The following is a 16,673-nucleotide window of genomic DNA, read 5'->3' on the forward strand; positions in this document are numbered from 1 at the left end:
CCTGGTTGTAGACAATACTAAACATGTTTGAACAGATGTCTAGCTTATCTCACATGATCTAAATAATGAGCAAAGAAAATGACCAGATATAGTAACAGCAAACAGGACTTTCTGAAAGGACATAGGGAACTGCTACATCCTGATGAGATAAAAATCATGTCTCTGGAGAAAGCTGAATAAATTCTATTAAAATAGCTATTTATTCATTTAAAATAATATGAAAACTTCTTTTATATTTGTAAACAGAGATGTACCATTGGAAAATTGACAAACTTTCCTACATCTTTTAGTATCATACAGGAGTTCTGGAATAGCACTTCTTTTGTTGAATATGTTAACTTATATTCTGTTCTTAAAATATGTCTTTCTGTTTTAGCAAGAAAACAGCTGTCTTTGGATAGTCAATGTCAAATTGAAAATTAGGCTATGGTAAACCTTAAAATTAAGGTGAATATATACATATATTTTGAACAATGGCAAAAATAATCTTAATGCTTTCTAAAAAAACAGTGTTGCTATTCATATAAATAAATCTGTCACTGTGAATTCGAATATAAAATGAGAGAAAATACTCTTAGGGTATTTGGTTCATATAAAAGATCTATTTGGTGAATTTCAAATTCACTAAATAAGAATATTCTAAAAAGTAAAAGTAGGTGTAGGGACATTTTAGCATCCGTATTAGACTCAAAAGATTTCAATTCTCCTCAAATTTTCATATTTATTTACTAGCCACTTATGAGTTCTATCTTATGATGTGCCATGAATTAATTTATATTGTTCATTTAATATGTGATTTTTGTTAGAACTTAGAGACTATTTAGAATCTGAAGATCTTTTGTAGGGTACAGAAGAGAAACAGGTATAAGAAACTGAATTGTATAAATTGTTTTCACTAACACTTTTTGTTCTAATAGTCCCTATTATGTCTCATAAAGACAAAAGAAACAGTCATTAAAAGGCATTCCCATTCTGACAATATTCTCTATATATTAATATATATTTCTATAAAGTATACTTAACGAAGCAGTTGACTTTAATATTTAAAAAAAAGTTACTTTGGAACTTGCCTGCCTAGATTCAAATCCCAGCCAGTGATGTGAAATGTGTTGAATTAAATCTTTTTCCTGTGCCTCTGTTTTGTTACATGTGAAATGGATTAATAAATGCATCTAGCTCACTGTGCTTTTATAAGGATTTAAAGGATTAACATATGTGCAATTCTGAGAACAGTGTCAATGTAAATTTCATTATGCGATTTCCATTTCTCCTCTTATCCAGGTTTTCTATTTGCACAGAATACTAACATTTTACATATACTCACATTCATATCAAATAATACTTAGCATGCCAATAAACATTTGCTGTGATTCATCTTTCTCTTTCTTTACAGTCAGTTTGAACAAATGCATTTTACAAATCAATTTTAGTGTTAGCATCTAAAGGTATTTCCAATCATGTAACCCAACAGTAACCCAACAGTAACCCAAATACTTTAATGTAGAAAAAACACAGGTAGTCTTAAGTCTCATAGAGTATTTGTTCCTCTATAGTCTGATACTTTTTTATAAGATCAACTTTGAAATCTGATTTAGAAAGATGTTAAAATAGATACAATGGACTTTGTATTACATTTCTTCCACCAGGTCTCCAAATAGCTGTTCTGCTTTTTTTTTTTTTTATCGCTAAACGTTTGTTTTATTATAAAGATGCTCTACAGAGTGGTTACAGTTACATGAGTAAGGTAATGAGAACCTTTCTTGTCAAACATTGTTACCCACTCCTTTGTTTTTGCCCTACTAACCCTTCCTTCTCTCCCCTGCAAAGTTGTCAAGTTCATTTCCAACATAGTGTCTTGTGAGTATCTTTGTCACGTTGGGTCATCCTTTGTCCTTGTTTCAGTATTTTGTCATTCCCCTTCCCTTCCCCAAATCAGAATAATGTATATATATATAAGATGCAGCATATCAAAGACAGTGATTCCTAGAAATAAACCAATGTAAAAGGCAAAATGAAATAAAAATAAAAAGAAAGAACTAACTACAGTACATTGACAACAACAAAGTCAACAACCAAAAAAAAAAAAAAAAAAACCTGTTATTTTTGTAACTGGTCAGAGCACTTATTGTCTTTCTTTATAAATTCCCTTTATATATTCACTACATTGTCACTTAACTTTGCTAGCCAAATGAAATTTAACCACTTGTAATTAAATATTGAACTTTGACTAATATAAATGCCTTAACATTAACATTTTGAGTAATCCTGTTTCCTCAAAACTTGTGAAGTTATAAAGCCAGATGCATAAAGAATACAACAGACTTTAGTCTGCTGCCTGTTTATCTATCTATCTGTTTGTCTGTCTGCCTATCTATCTATTCCCATGCTAATCAACCATCATTTATGCTCCCTTGGATGAATACATACACATAGCATAAGTAGGTCAAAGAACAGGAGTTTATTTCAGCTCATAAAAAACAAAACAAAAATACTTTTCAAAGTATTTTTATAGTTACAAATTTTATAGTTAGAAATAGAGATAGTATTTTCCATAGTTAGAAATTGTTGTCAGTAGACGAGTGTTTTGCTGGCTCTTTACACTCATTTTCTTATGCTTTTAATTAGTACCAGTTAGTTTTACAGGGGGATTTCATTTGGATATGTCTATCTATGCAAACAATGATGAGACTCACTCCCTCTCTCAATCTTCGTCATCCTTCCTGGACCTTTCCTAACCAATCCCAACAGGTTTTATTGATTCACTTTTATACATGTCCATCATATGTTTGGACCACATTCATTTTCTTTCACTCTTTTCACTCTGCTCTTTCATAGCTCTGCAAACACATCAAGACTTCCTTTATATTTCTGTCATTCATTTTTTTCTTTTGTTAAGAATTCTTTTTTTAATCTTATTTCATTGTAAAAATACTGTACAGAGGGTTTACAGTTACATGAGTAAGGCAATGAGACCATTTCTTCTCAAGCATTGTTACCCCTTCCCTTGTTGTTCTCCCACTATCCCTTCTCTCCCCCACTTCCCTCACTCCTTACCTCTCCCCCCCCCATTCTCCCCTGGAAATTATAACAACAGATGCTGGCAGGGATGAGACCAAAAGGGAATGGTACTACATTGTTGGTGGGAGTGCAAACTTGTTCAACCACTCTGGAAAGCAGTATGGAGGTTCCTCAAAAACAAAACAAAACAAAACAAAAAACTACACATAGAGCTCCCCTATGACCCAGCAATCCCACTTCTGGGAATCTACCCAAATGTCCACAAACAAGGCCTCACTAAACCCACCAGTATGACCATATTCATCGCAGCATTATTTACCACAGCCAAGAAATGGAATCAACCCAGATGCCCCTAGGTAGATGAACAAATCAAGAAAATCTGGTATATATACACAATGGAACTCTATGCTTCTCTCAGAAAGAATGACACCGCCCCATTTGTTAGGAAATGGAAAGACTTGGAAAAAATCATATCAAGTAAAGTAAGCCAGACCCAAAGAAATAGAGGTCCCATGGTTTCCCTCATTTCTAATAATTAATATACGTCTAAGATAATTTTATCAGATGAGCAGAAAAGCTCAAAATCTATGCATATATGACCATATAAGATGATGCTAAGTAAAATGAACCCCAAGATATGAACACACGAGGTCTTTCTTTATTGTTGTTTTTAATGTACTATGTGATTTTTTTTGTTTCCTTTGCATGTTCTTCCCCCTTTGATATATCCCCTGTTGTCACTGTATTTGATTTTGGTACCCTGCATCTTGTATATACATTTGTCTATTTCGGGGAAGGGAAAGAATAACCAAACACTGAAGCAAGGACACAGTATGACCTATTGCCACAAGGCTACCTAGAAGATGGTAAATTGGAAATGAACTTATTCCTTCTATCACTGAATACATTTTTCCTACAAAGTTCCTCTACAGGTATCTCACTAAGAACTTGGGTAAACTCAAAAAAGGAAAACCAAAAACAATGTGCTGAAAGATGGTGAAGAGAGAAGCTTGCACTCACCTCCTCTCCAAGCTCCCCATCTTTGTAGACTAGTTCATAGCTGGCGATGGTGTCGGAACGTGGAGGTGTCCAAGAGAGCAAAATGCTTGTTTCAGACTCAGGTTCTGCTTTGAAGTTTAGTGGCTGCCCTGGTACTAAAAACAGGGAGGCAAAGGATTGACATAACTGTCACCAAAGTTATCAGTAAATTTGCCCACTATTGAACTGTTTAACTGCTTGAAATGTGTCTACATCAGTAAGCTGATGAAGAACTAAATGCCCAAGGTTATTTCTTCATATTTATACCATTTTTCCTCATTCATAGGAAGAAGTGTATACAAGATATAGTAGAATTAACAAGTAAATTATGTATCTATGAATCTGTAAATACAATTTTAAGAAAAATTTTACTTCATTAAACTATTGTTAAGAAATGAGATGATTAACATCATGCCTCTGCAATAGTGCTTAAAACTAACAAGTTCATAATACATAAAATCTACTGTTATTTTCAGTGTATTCTCTAGTACTCTATGGGTCATTCAAGGCAGTATCAAAATATTTCAAAAATTCCACCTTGACTCTACCAATAAACCCTACAGATATCATGTAGGGAGGAGGAGAAAAAGATGAATGAAGATGATAAAGATGAAGAACAAGAGGAAGAAGAGGAGGGGGGAGGGAAAGGAGAAAGAGAAGGAGGAACAAGAAGGTCGGGAAACAGAGAAGGAAGAGAAGGAAAGGAGTGGAAGAAAAAGAGGAGAAAAATAAGAAACAATGACAACATTTCACACTGAGGGGAAAAGCTTCCAAAGTGGGTTTTTTGAAACTTAAAAGTAAACATTATAAAACACGCCCAATTTCATTTATAGCTGATATATAACATCATATGTTTGAAGGATTTTCACAGGCTAAGCGGAATTTGAAGATATAAAATACATTTATTTTTGTTTTATACTCAGCTGTGTGATATGAGTGCAGAATCAGGGGGTAGAATCCTTTGTTCAGAGTGATTCAGCCTAAAGGATCCCTAGTGATTATTGCATTGCTCTAGATTGTCAGAAGGTATGAATTAGACTGATACATAAGGCCACAAATAATCAGTGCTTCATATTTCTAGTTGCCTTCATCCTTCTCCTTTTCCCCCTCTCTCACCATTGAGCTGTTCATTAATTTGATGCTTCTGGGAACTTAAGGGTATAATATTTTTTCTAGTACTTGCTCAGTGGGTAACCTAACCCAATCTTTCAGCCTGAGAAGCAAAGAGAAATGAAGATAAAAAGATCAAGGAACAAGAGAAGAGAAAATAATGCCAAGTGGGCATTTCACGAAGTAAATGAAAAATATATGACTTTAAAAAGGGACATACCAAAAGCACTGGTGGTGGCAACAGTAGAAACCAAGAGTGATCAAACAAGTTAGAAATTATGATTTATTTTAATAGCTAAGTGATGTCAGTCTATCTCAGCCTAAGTATGCATGTACATATGTGCAATCATTTATTTTTCTCTACTTCTATTCAATTATTAATAGCTCCTAATTTCTACAAGACTAGAAAAGAAGAAATCCTGACTTAACTAGAGATTGAAACCAAGCTGGAATACAGTAGAGAACAATCAAAAATTAAAAACCTGGACCATGTATGTGGAAGAGATGCTCTCAGGGTAGCAATTGCTTGTTGTTCATTTCTTCCCTGCCTGCTGCTAACAATCCATTGACACTGATTAAAAATATCTTGAAAACCTAACTAACTTTTTTCTTAAACTGTTTACCTTTTGCTTTATCATATATCTTGAGCAAATTCCTACTTGGTCTCAATGCTTCATTCTTGTTTAGTGACACAAACTTCTTCTGACCTTCTCATTGTATTTGTTTCTATTAAGATTCCTATTCTAAATAATAAAACAAATGAACACATGACAGACTCAAGAGGGTACACTGTTGGTTGGTTGCTTTATAACTTTTGTCAGGGGAGTTGATGATATGTAACCTTATCTAATAAATACGGAATCCTCTCCTTTTCTTTCATTGTTTTATTTGAAGTGGATTGGGGAGAAAACTCATTCATTAGATTTTAAACTTGCAGTGGACATCTAATTACCTGAGAAACATCAGATTGGAAATTAGATGTGTGAAGATGGTATATGATGCTCGGAGCTTACATGGAAACACCTGCCCCTGAAGAGGGATGGCAGCTCAGAAGATTGCTGCCTTATACAATGTGAATCCCGTTTTATCCCAGTGTCTAATGTTATTTCCACACAAGTCAATAACAGCTCGTTGAAAATAATCTTTCATAACATCTGGCCTCAACTATTAGCAAATCCATGTCTATTTAAAAAATTATTGTCTAAAATTTGTACAAAGGGGTTTCAGTTTAACTTGTCCATTTGTGCATAATGCATTCTGACCAGTGTTATCTTCTTCACTAGACTCCTTCCCATCCATTCTTGCCCATCTTGTTTCCTGTACACATGTACATTAACTATGACTCTATCCACTGTCCGCTCCTCTCTCCATTTTTCAGCTTGAATCTTCTATGCAAAATCTTTTTTAATGATTGAAAATAGAGTTTAAAAATTCACAGCAAGAGCAAAATGTATCTATGGGATAAATTCAGCATATGCATCAGTACCCTGTATTATCTTTTTAATTGTATTGAGTTATGAGATCATAAATGTCTTGAAGGTGATACTGCTTAGTCTTCCTTAGACAGATTGCTTTACTTGTTTACTTTGTTCCACTGTAGGAATAGTGTATTTACTGTTAACTGACAGTTTTCACCAAATAATATGGAGACAGAGACTTTATTTTAAAATTAACATTCATGTTTTCTCTACATATTTGCCTACATATATTAAATAGTCCTAAACACATATACATTATGTTTTCATTATCTTTATATAAGATGTGTGTGTGTGTGATACCGGCACTGTCCTTTAGCTTTGTCACTGAAACTGGAGAAATATCATTTGAGCCACAGCTCCATATCTAGCTTTTTACTGGTTAGTGATAAGTACATCACAGACTTTCCTGCTTGGGATTGCTCTGAATTATAATCTTCACATCTCAGCTTCTTGAGTAGCTAGAATTATTGGTATGAGCCACTGGTATCCAGAATGATATTTTCTCATTTTTATTATTTTTACTTTCATTTATGGGTTTTTTGCTTACATGTATTTTATTTTATAATTTTATTTGACTTCACTTCTTAAGTTATTAGCTAGCTCACCAGTTAAATGGTAGTAATTATATGAGAAAATATGAGATTCTTAAAAATCATGATCAAATAAACACATCTAGATTTAAGTGTGATCCCTTTACATTAAAAGAGGTATGTGAGAATACTGGCACAGACATGGACAACAGAACGTAAGTGCAGAACAAATATTTTTTAAATATATTTAAATAATCTTCATATCCTGTGAGATTATGTTCTGCTTCTTGATTACTTACTGAATGTCCAGACAACTAAATAAAAGAAAGAAAAACTAATGAAAGGAGAAAAACAAATCACTAATGTGATTATAAATCTTTATATACTAACAGAGATTAATATCTGAATAAAATTTAGATATTATCTCTAAAGACATAAAGTTTGGTCCATTTTATATGGCTAAACTACAATTTCATCTTGCCATGTTATAATGTAAGATATTACCAATGGTACTAGAGAAGTCATTATTGCTAAAATATCTACTACTTTACCAAGGTAGCTACCCTATTGATGGATGATGATAATAACAATAAAAGCCACAGTCAGAATTATGGTGATAGTAAAACAAAACAAAATTCAAGACAAGGAGTCCAATCTGTAAGTGCTCCAAGTATATCTCTGACAAAACATGTACTTAATACACAAGCATCTGCACAGATTTTACTGTCAACTTTCATTAAATATAAATAAAAAAGTTAAATTTTATCGCTGTATTTACATCTAGCCTGCTTATCTTCTTTGTTAAAACCATCGAGGGGAAAGAATTTAAACTGGACTCATAATTTTGACAACTGGAAGGAAGTTGTTTTTACTTTGTTGTGATTGCCTGTTTATATAAACTCATGGAATAATTTATAAAGTTATAAAAATATAAAGAACAATATCCCTAATCATCATAATGTATATTGTATCACATTTTCATTTCTCAGCATTTGCATTAGAACTGTAGAACTTGCTTCTTTTAAGTTCTGGGGTTTGAATTGAGGATGTTATGCCTGCTAGATAGATGCTTTACTATTTCAGTCAGACCCTTAGCACTGTTTGCTTTCATTAATTTTCAGATAAGGTCTCATGTTTATGCTTTGATTAGCCAGGACCACAATCCTGTTTATTCTTCCTGCAAAGCTGAAATGACAGGCATGCATACCCAACTTTGATTGCATGAGAAGGAGGTTTTTCTAACCTTTGCATAGCTGTTCTTAAGACTATCTTCCCAATTTTACCTCTGGAGTAGCCACCATGCTTAGCCTAAATTGGCTTCCCTAGCAAACTTAATGTCAATGGTACCTATTAGTATTAGTTTCATAAATGTATACATTTCTTTATCTCTTAAAGGCCTATACTCTAAAGAGTGTCAACAGATTTTCCCAAGAGTCTATCTAATGCATAGAAGTATTAGAAGACAGATATTCTTTCTAAAGAAAACTCAAAGAAAGTGATTCATATTAGGAATTAAGATTCTGAATGTCTCTGCTCAGCACAAATACCAAGTGACATTTATAAAATCAAGATGCAATTCATTGCATTTCTTTATCAGTTTTATTTGTGCATCTTGTATAAAAATAGTAGCCCTTTATATGAAAAAAATGATGGGAAGGTCCCTTACCCTTCTAAATGTGTAGTCTAAAAATGATCACATTTCGCTAGCATGATATAAATACCTCTCTTGTTAATGGCATACATTCCCCGTGGCTCCAGGGTAAACTTAGTGTAAATGACTTATACACCAGAAGTTACCACTATGATAAACATGGAATACAGGTTTATTTCTAGAAAATTTACCTACTTAATCAAAATATTTTTTATAAAAGTGTTTAAAGATAAATTTAGTTTAGCTAACAGTACTCATATTTGGAGCCAAGGAGAACTCCATAATTACAAAATAAAATGATCATCCCTTGATATCCTCTATCTATCTATCTATCTATCTATCTGTCTGTCTGTCTGTCTGTCTGTCTGTCTGTCTGCCTGCCTGTCTGTCTGTACGTATACAGAGAGAGAGAGAAAGAGAGAGAGAGAGAGAGAGAGAGAGAGAGAGAGAGAGAGAGAGAGAGAGAGAGAGGGATCTGTATCAATCCCTACGAATCCGTTCTGACAATTATCATAGATGCGACCCATTGTGTTGATGTTCCTTTTAAATGATTTGATCCCTTAGTAATATTTCCTGTGTGTTTGATTTTAAACAAAGCTAAGAATGTGAGCATCAGAGAATTAAGGATAATGTAAGGAGATGAGCACCTGCCAGTACAAAAGACATAAAAATGTTTATTTCTGTGTATAGGGAATTCAGGCATGCTCAAATCCATACATATTTTTGAATAGTGAGTTTGGGGAGGCTGAGAAGAGATAAAAATTGCAGTAAAATAATCATACCTTAAGTTTACATGACTTATCTAAAAGAATATTTGACAATGGATTTCTGTCCTTACAGTGCAATGCTGCTAAGAATAGCTAGTCCGCAGAGGAAAAAGGATCAGGTCAACATTAATTATATCAGAACTCACATCATTGTATTTGGCAGGTGTCCACTAACATAAAATGGCCTTTGTTAATTATGTTTATGGAACAGATCAAATTGCTGGGCTATTTTGGAGGGTTTTCTTAGCCTGTTGATCTTGGCAAGCACAAGTCTTTATGTCATTATATATCTTCTCAATCAATGGGCATTAAAAGTACAACTATCATGGTAAGTTCTTAGAAACTGCTTAATGTAAAAAGGAGTTAGAGAGATGGAAAACTATTCTAAGATATTCCATGGCAAATGTATCTACAGTTTCTAAATTTCGTTATTAAATCAAATTAGGCTTTCTAAAAGCAAGGTCCTTAGATCACATTAACTCAAATGCCTCTGTTCCAACACATATTTCATCAAGATATTCAATGTTATATAACATCCACTGGTAGTATTAAAATAATAATAAGCTCTGTTTATACATATATCTAATTTTACTGCATTATAATCGAAGGCACATGTGGTCTGTCATTTGATGTTCTCAACACAAAGAATCTCAGGATTTTCATTTCCAAATGTTGGTCAAAGTTTGCTTTAGAACAACCTGTTTCTAGGGTGGCTAAATATTCTTACCTTCAGAAAATAAAGATGTGAAATATTGATTTCTGTATTGAAATCAGTGGTTACAAAACTTAGATCCTAATTTAGTGATTGAGTATAATAACCTTATAAAGAAAAAAATATTACTCTTACTTATTTTTTTCAGAGTACTTTTGCTCTGGTATAATCTAAAAGTAACCTCAAGTATTCCAGAAATGACATATTAAAATCTTCAAGACTTGAATAAATGATACATGTTGATTTTCTCTTTTGCTTCTATTTTTTTCTTGAACCATTATAGGCTCAAAACAGTAAGACTATCACATAAATGATGCCGGTTAAAAGTGATGGATTCAAATTTTCTTTTCTTCTAATATCAACAGATGCTGGAAGGGATGTGCCCAAAAGAGAACCCTACTGCATTGTTAGTGGGAGTGTAACCTTGTTTAACCACTTTGGAAAGCAGTATGGAGGTTCCTCAGAAGACTCCACATAGAGCTCCCCTATGACCCAGAAATCCCACTTTTGGGCATTTACCCAAATGCTCATAAACAAGGTCATAATAAAGCTACCAGCGGAACTATGTTTATTGCAGCATTATTCACCATAGCTAAGATATGGAACAAACCCAGAAGCCCTTCAGTAGACAAATAGATCAAGAAAATGTGATATATATATATATATATGTACATATATACATACATGCATGTACGTATGTGTATATATATACATATATGTATATATATTGGAATTCTATGCCTCCATCAGAAAGAAAGACACTGACCCATTTGTTAGGAAATGGAAAGACTTAGAAAAAATATATATTAAGTGAAGTAAACCAAGCCCAAAGAAACATAGATCCCATGGTTTTCCTTATTTGCAATAACTAGTATATGTCTAGTGCAAGCAGAAAAGGTCAAAAGCTATGTACATATGACCAGAGAAGATGATATTAAGCAAAATGAATCCCAAGTTAGGGACACAAGAGGTTTTTATCTTTCTGGCTGTTGTTTTTAATGTTTCAATGTTTCTTTTGTATGTTTTCCCCCATGGTATAATGCCTGTTTTCACTGTATTTGATTCTGGTGCCCTGCATCTTGTTTATACAGTTTTTAATTTGGAGAGGGGAAGGGAAATAACAAAATGCTGAAATAAGGATACAGAATGACCCATTGTAACAATAAGATGTGCAAGACACTATGTCGAAAATGAACTTTACAACTTCAAGTGGGGGAGAGGAAGGATTTGGGGAGGTGGGTGAGAAGGGATGGTTGGGGAAAAACAAACGAGGAGGTAACAATGTTTGATAGGAAATGTACTCATTCTTACTCATGTAACTGTGTAACCCCTCTATACAGTATCTTTACAATAAAAAAATATTTTTTTTCTTTTCTTCTGAGGAACTTGATGACCCAAGAGAAGTTTCCAAATTATTTTTACTCTCTTTTATCCTCAATTTGCTCATTGTCAAATGGGGTAATTTCATACCAATTGGACAATGACGATAAGTACATGGGAATTTCACAGCATTGTGTTGATTATACATTAGCCATCATCGTCATCATCATCATCATTATCATCATCATCATCATCATCATCATCATTATCATCATTATATTTTACTTACTAAATTTTCAAGTATCTTCTCCACTTTCAGTTTTGAATGGAATTGAATGAGTTAAATATATAATAGATCAAAATGAGGTTACATAAAAAGGCCCTAATCTACTTTGACTACTGGTCTTTTAAACAATGATTGTTGATAGGAGTAACACCAGGTAGAGATGAAAGAAGATATCAGATGCGGTTTCTACAAGCCAGTAAGCAAAAACCATTGCCAGTAAGTCACTAGAAGTTAGGAAAGAGGTGTAGAAAACATTTTTTCCTCATAACTTGCATAGGAAGCAACCCTGCCAACCCTTGTGTTTGGCTATCCTAGGTCCTGGAAATGTGAGACTAGAGATTCTTGTGCTTACATTAGCTAATATTGAAAACTATGGCAGTAGCCCTAGGAAAAAAATACTACAAAAAGTCTAAGGGTGGTTGTTATTATAGCTTAGAAACCTAAAGTTCAGAATAAAGTTTTATGGTTTAAATCTTAAACACTCCCAGAAGTGGTGTTGTAGCTCAAGGGGTGGAGGGCTGGCCTTGAGCTGAAGAGCTGAGGGACAGCGCCCCAGTCCCGGAGTTCAAGTCTCAAAACTGACAGAAAAAAAAATTTGCAGAGTCTTAAACATTTCCCCATAAGGCCATAAGTTAAAGGTTTGATTGTCAGTCTGTGTTTCTACTGATAAGTTGTAGAACCTACAGGAGATGAGCCTTAGTGTGAGTAAGTTAGGTGCTTGGGTGTGTGCTCTTGAAGACTATACTGGTAATCTGTTATGTTATACTCTTTGCTTTACAGCTAGGAAATGAGCTTTACCAAACGTTCCCTTCCATGTTCTGCCTCCTCAGAGAAACTAAAGCAATGGAGCCTATCAACCATAGAGTGAAATTTCAGAAACTATAAGCCAAGATAAACTATTTTTCCCTTTTGAAGTTATTTATTGCAGGGATTTCTTCATAGCAACTGAAGCTGACATATGAATGAACTCGAGCAAATTCACCGAGCTAACGAATGATAGTTTAGGATTTAAACTATGGTTATGTTACTCTAACATAAAAGATGCAATACACATCACAGCTGAAAAATTGAAAAGGTTTGAAATAGAAAATACGCTGCCATCTACCTCCTTATCATCTGTTCACGGTTCTAGAGCGGCTAGAATCGCATAAGAAAGAATCTCAAATGAATTTAACCACTTTTGAAAGATTAGAACAAGTAGGAAAAAATTTAGAACTAGATTCAGATTTTTATTTTCTTTACTGAAAAGCTTTTAAAATAAAGTCAGTCGAAAGAATTTTTCTGCCTATTAATATAGCAAATAATTTGAGAGAGACTGAAAACGCCAGGAAGAGAAAACTGATGGGTGGCAGTACAAGTGTGATAAAACATACATTTGTATAGTTAGTATTTGTGTATTGTAATAGAGAAAGTATCAAATTTAGAGAGAACCAAAAATGTATGAAAATAAAACAAAAGCAGGCCAGGTGTAAATATGCTGAGATCACTCAGAGCAATTAAATATAGAAAAATGAATCCGATGATTATATAAAGTAGGGCCATCTATGAAAACAAGTCAGAGGCTCAATGAAACCAGATAATGGGTATATTATCTAGTTTGGTCACCTGAGAAAATTGTAGTTCATCACCACAATTAACAATGGATTATGTTTTTATACTGACTCTAGTAATAAGGTTTTCATGTAGAGTTTCAGAGCAACCTAGCCCTGATGTCAAAATCATCATCTATTAATGCAAGCGGTCAAAGAGCCACCACTATAACAAATGAATAGCTTCTTTCTTCGATGCTCTAGAATACTCTTTATAAGAAATGTATTATTTAACATTCCCAAACCAAGGCAAAACATCAATTGAATCAAATATCAAAGGAGTTTGATATCTTCTTATGAAAATAAAGCCAGATAGGACCACGTTTTCATCATAAGATACTTTTGCATCTGCTCCTGCACATCATAAAATAGGCAAACCAGGCCTCCCAAATCAGTCTGAGATTGTGTCAGCTGTCTTTTGCATCTAACAAGGCCATCTAAAGGAAAATAAAATCCTGAGGCATTCTGAAAATATTTATTTGTAAGCAAGCAGGTTCCTGGAATAAAAGATTTAACTATTCTAGCTCCCCTGACAGCTTTATCTTCAACTTTATCTTGAAGCTTCCAAATTTACAAAAGTCAAATAACAGCTTAAGACACTAAAAGAACCACTAACCTAAAGTCACATAGTTTCATGCTGTTCAAATCAGTGCAAAGAGAAGATATTCTTCCAGCCCTTCCAGAAGAGGCTTCAAATAATTATCATGCAAATTAATAAAATAGGCTGCCAACAACATACTGCTAGTTAAAATGGTTATGCTTTTAGTTCTTTATTCCTTTTTCGACTAACAGCCTCTCAATCTGAAGCCCTAAATCCCCAAAACGTATATAATACTGTTAGTTTTCTCTTTACACCTTTCCCATCTCTAACTCTTAACCTCTCCATCTGGTTTGATTTCCCTGCTAAACCTGACTTACCTCCTGTCTGAGTGATGACTTGTATGTCACTTGAGAGAGGACCATCTCCAATTGAGGTAAAAGCCAACACTTTGACTGAATATGTTTTCTGGGGCACTAAATTGCCAATGGTAGTGATTTGGCTATCTGCTACATTATGTTTCATCCAGTTGTTGACATGTTGAGTAGGATCCATGGTATAATACACTCTGTATCCTTGGATCTGTCCATTTGGCTCCTCAGGTTCCTTCCACTGTACCAAGATGGTGGTTGAGCTCAACATCCGTGCCTGGACATCCCTTGGGGCACTGGATGGTGCTTGCTCTGAGGTTTGTGTTAACACAGGTTCACTGGGAGGCCCCCGCCCAATGTTATTGACAGCTACAACTCTGAATTCATAATCCGAGTAGGGACTTAGTCCAGCAACACTGTAGCGTGTGGTTGCTACCCCATCGATTTCTTTGTAAGGTTCCTCAGAATTTTTAGGTTTATGCTGAATGATGTAGTAGGAGACAGGCTCAGGGTTCCCAGAGTCCCATGTTAGGGTGATGCTTGTAGCAGTGCTTTCAGTCACTACTGGAGTTCCTGGAGGTTTGGGTAAGGCTTAGGAACAGAGAAAAGAGAATGAAGACTCGTCTTCTCCATGATGTTACAAGAATCCACAATATTCTGCACTTGGAACAACAGGACTATATATCTATTGAATGACTGACTGGATGAAATCAAAGCAAAAGACAGCATTCAGAGAGGTCAGAATGTACAGTGAGACATACACAGAGGACAGTAATTCTAGTTGACTTCCACATATTGATTGCATATAGTTGGGCATATATTGATTGCATATATTTTGTATCCAAATCTACCATGTACTACTAGCTGAGAGATCCAGGCTGTGTTAGTAACCTCTCTTAGCTTTAGCTTCTTCATGTGGAAAATGGGAAAACCGTAATTACCGGAGCTGTAGTGTGTATCTGAATTTGAGCTTCATGAGTTTGCTATGAAGATGAATGAGACCCCTTAGAATGGACCTGTCACCCTCAAAAGAATCCGTAGTTGCACATATTATACCAAGATGTTGGTCACATGACCCGTGCCACAATAAATACATAATAGAAATAAATAACAGCAAATGTTATTAAACTAATTATAAAGAAAAGCAAGACTTGAGTGTAGTGCTGGAGTACAATGCTTACCCAGCATGCATAGGATCCTCTTTTAGATCACTAGTCATATGTACATATCAAAACATACACTGAAGAATTTTAAAGTAAAAAAGAATAATAATTCTGGGCCCCATTTTATTTTAGTTTTATTTTTTTGGTCCAGTTGTGTGGGCTTGGGCACTGTCTCTCAGCTCTTCAGCTCAAGGCTAGTGCTCTACCACTTGAGCCACAGTGCCACTTCCAGCTTTTTTCTTTTTGCTTATGGGGTACTGAGGAATCAAACCCAAGGCCTCATGCATGCAAGGCAAGCACTCTACCACTGAGCCACCTTCCCAGCCTCTGGGCCCCATTTTTAATTATTATATATCCTAAAAGAACTTAAGCCATTTGCAAACAACTTTTTAAAGCATTTTATTATCAGTAACAATAAATGTTCTACATTCTACATCAGATATGTTTAAAACTATAGTAGTTGAAAAAATAAACTTTTAAATCCATCTGAGAGATCTAATGTTCTTATTTGAGTAGAATCATACTCAAAATGATGCTATTTAATCATACAAGCTATCTGTATTGATGAGTTACTAGGAAATGAATTCCCATTTGTTCGGCAAGCACTCTACCGCTTAAGCCGTGTCCACAGTCCTTAACTCCCATTTTCTTGATTTAAAATCCAGAAAATGAAAAACCTAGTAGTCAGCTTTTTTCTGTTTGTGTGTCAGTCAACGGGCTTGAACCCTGGGCCTAAGTACTATCCCCGAGCTCTTCAGCCTAAGTACTATCCCTGAGCTCTTCAGCTCACAGCGAGCGCTCTACCACTTGAGCCACAAGGCCATTTCTGGTTTTCTGGTGGTTTATTGGACAGTAGAGTCTCATGGACTTTCCTGCCTGGACTGGCTTTGAAGTGTGATCCTCAGATCTCAGCCTTCTGAGTAGCTAGGATTACAGGTGTGAGCCACTGATGCCCGAATCTAGTAGTCAGTTTTTTAAGGACACTCATAACATAGTATTCTATGACCAATTTATTTGTATACCTAGGTCCTTTTCAACATAAAGGCAAAAGTTACAACAGCCCTGGGAATTGTTGCTTTCTAAAAAGCACCAGCTTTTTCCT

The 16,673-nt window shown here is 34.7% G+C and overlaps 1 protein-coding gene across 11 annotated transcripts in view; it reads right to left on the minus strand.

Annotated features, from left to right (window-relative positions):
• Ptprd (protein tyrosine phosphatase receptor type D) overlaps nucleotides 1-16,673 on the minus strand; it is a 514,161-nt gene that overhangs the window by 176,836 nt on the left and 320,652 nt on the right. For all 11 annotated transcript variants that reach the window (XM_042686894.1, XM_042686896.1, XM_042686890.1 and 8 more), the window contains exons 8-9: nucleotides 14,418-14,999; nucleotides 4,039-4,172 (exon numbers count right to left, since the gene is read on the minus strand). In XM_042686894.1, the coding sequence (XP_042542828.1) occupies nucleotides 4,039-4,172; nucleotides 14,418-14,999 (716 nt within the window). The remainder of the gene's footprint in view (nucleotides 1-4,038; nucleotides 4,173-14,417; nucleotides 15,000-16,673) is intronic.

The sequence above is a fragment of the Dipodomys spectabilis genome, unplaced genomic scaffold, assembly GCF_019054845.1.
Source record: "Dipodomys spectabilis isolate Male_0828 unplaced genomic scaffold, ASM1905484v1 ptg000098l, whole genome shotgun sequence".
In the NCBI taxonomy this organism is placed as follows: Eukaryota; Metazoa; Chordata; class Mammalia; order Rodentia; family Heteromyidae; genus Dipodomys; species Dipodomys spectabilis.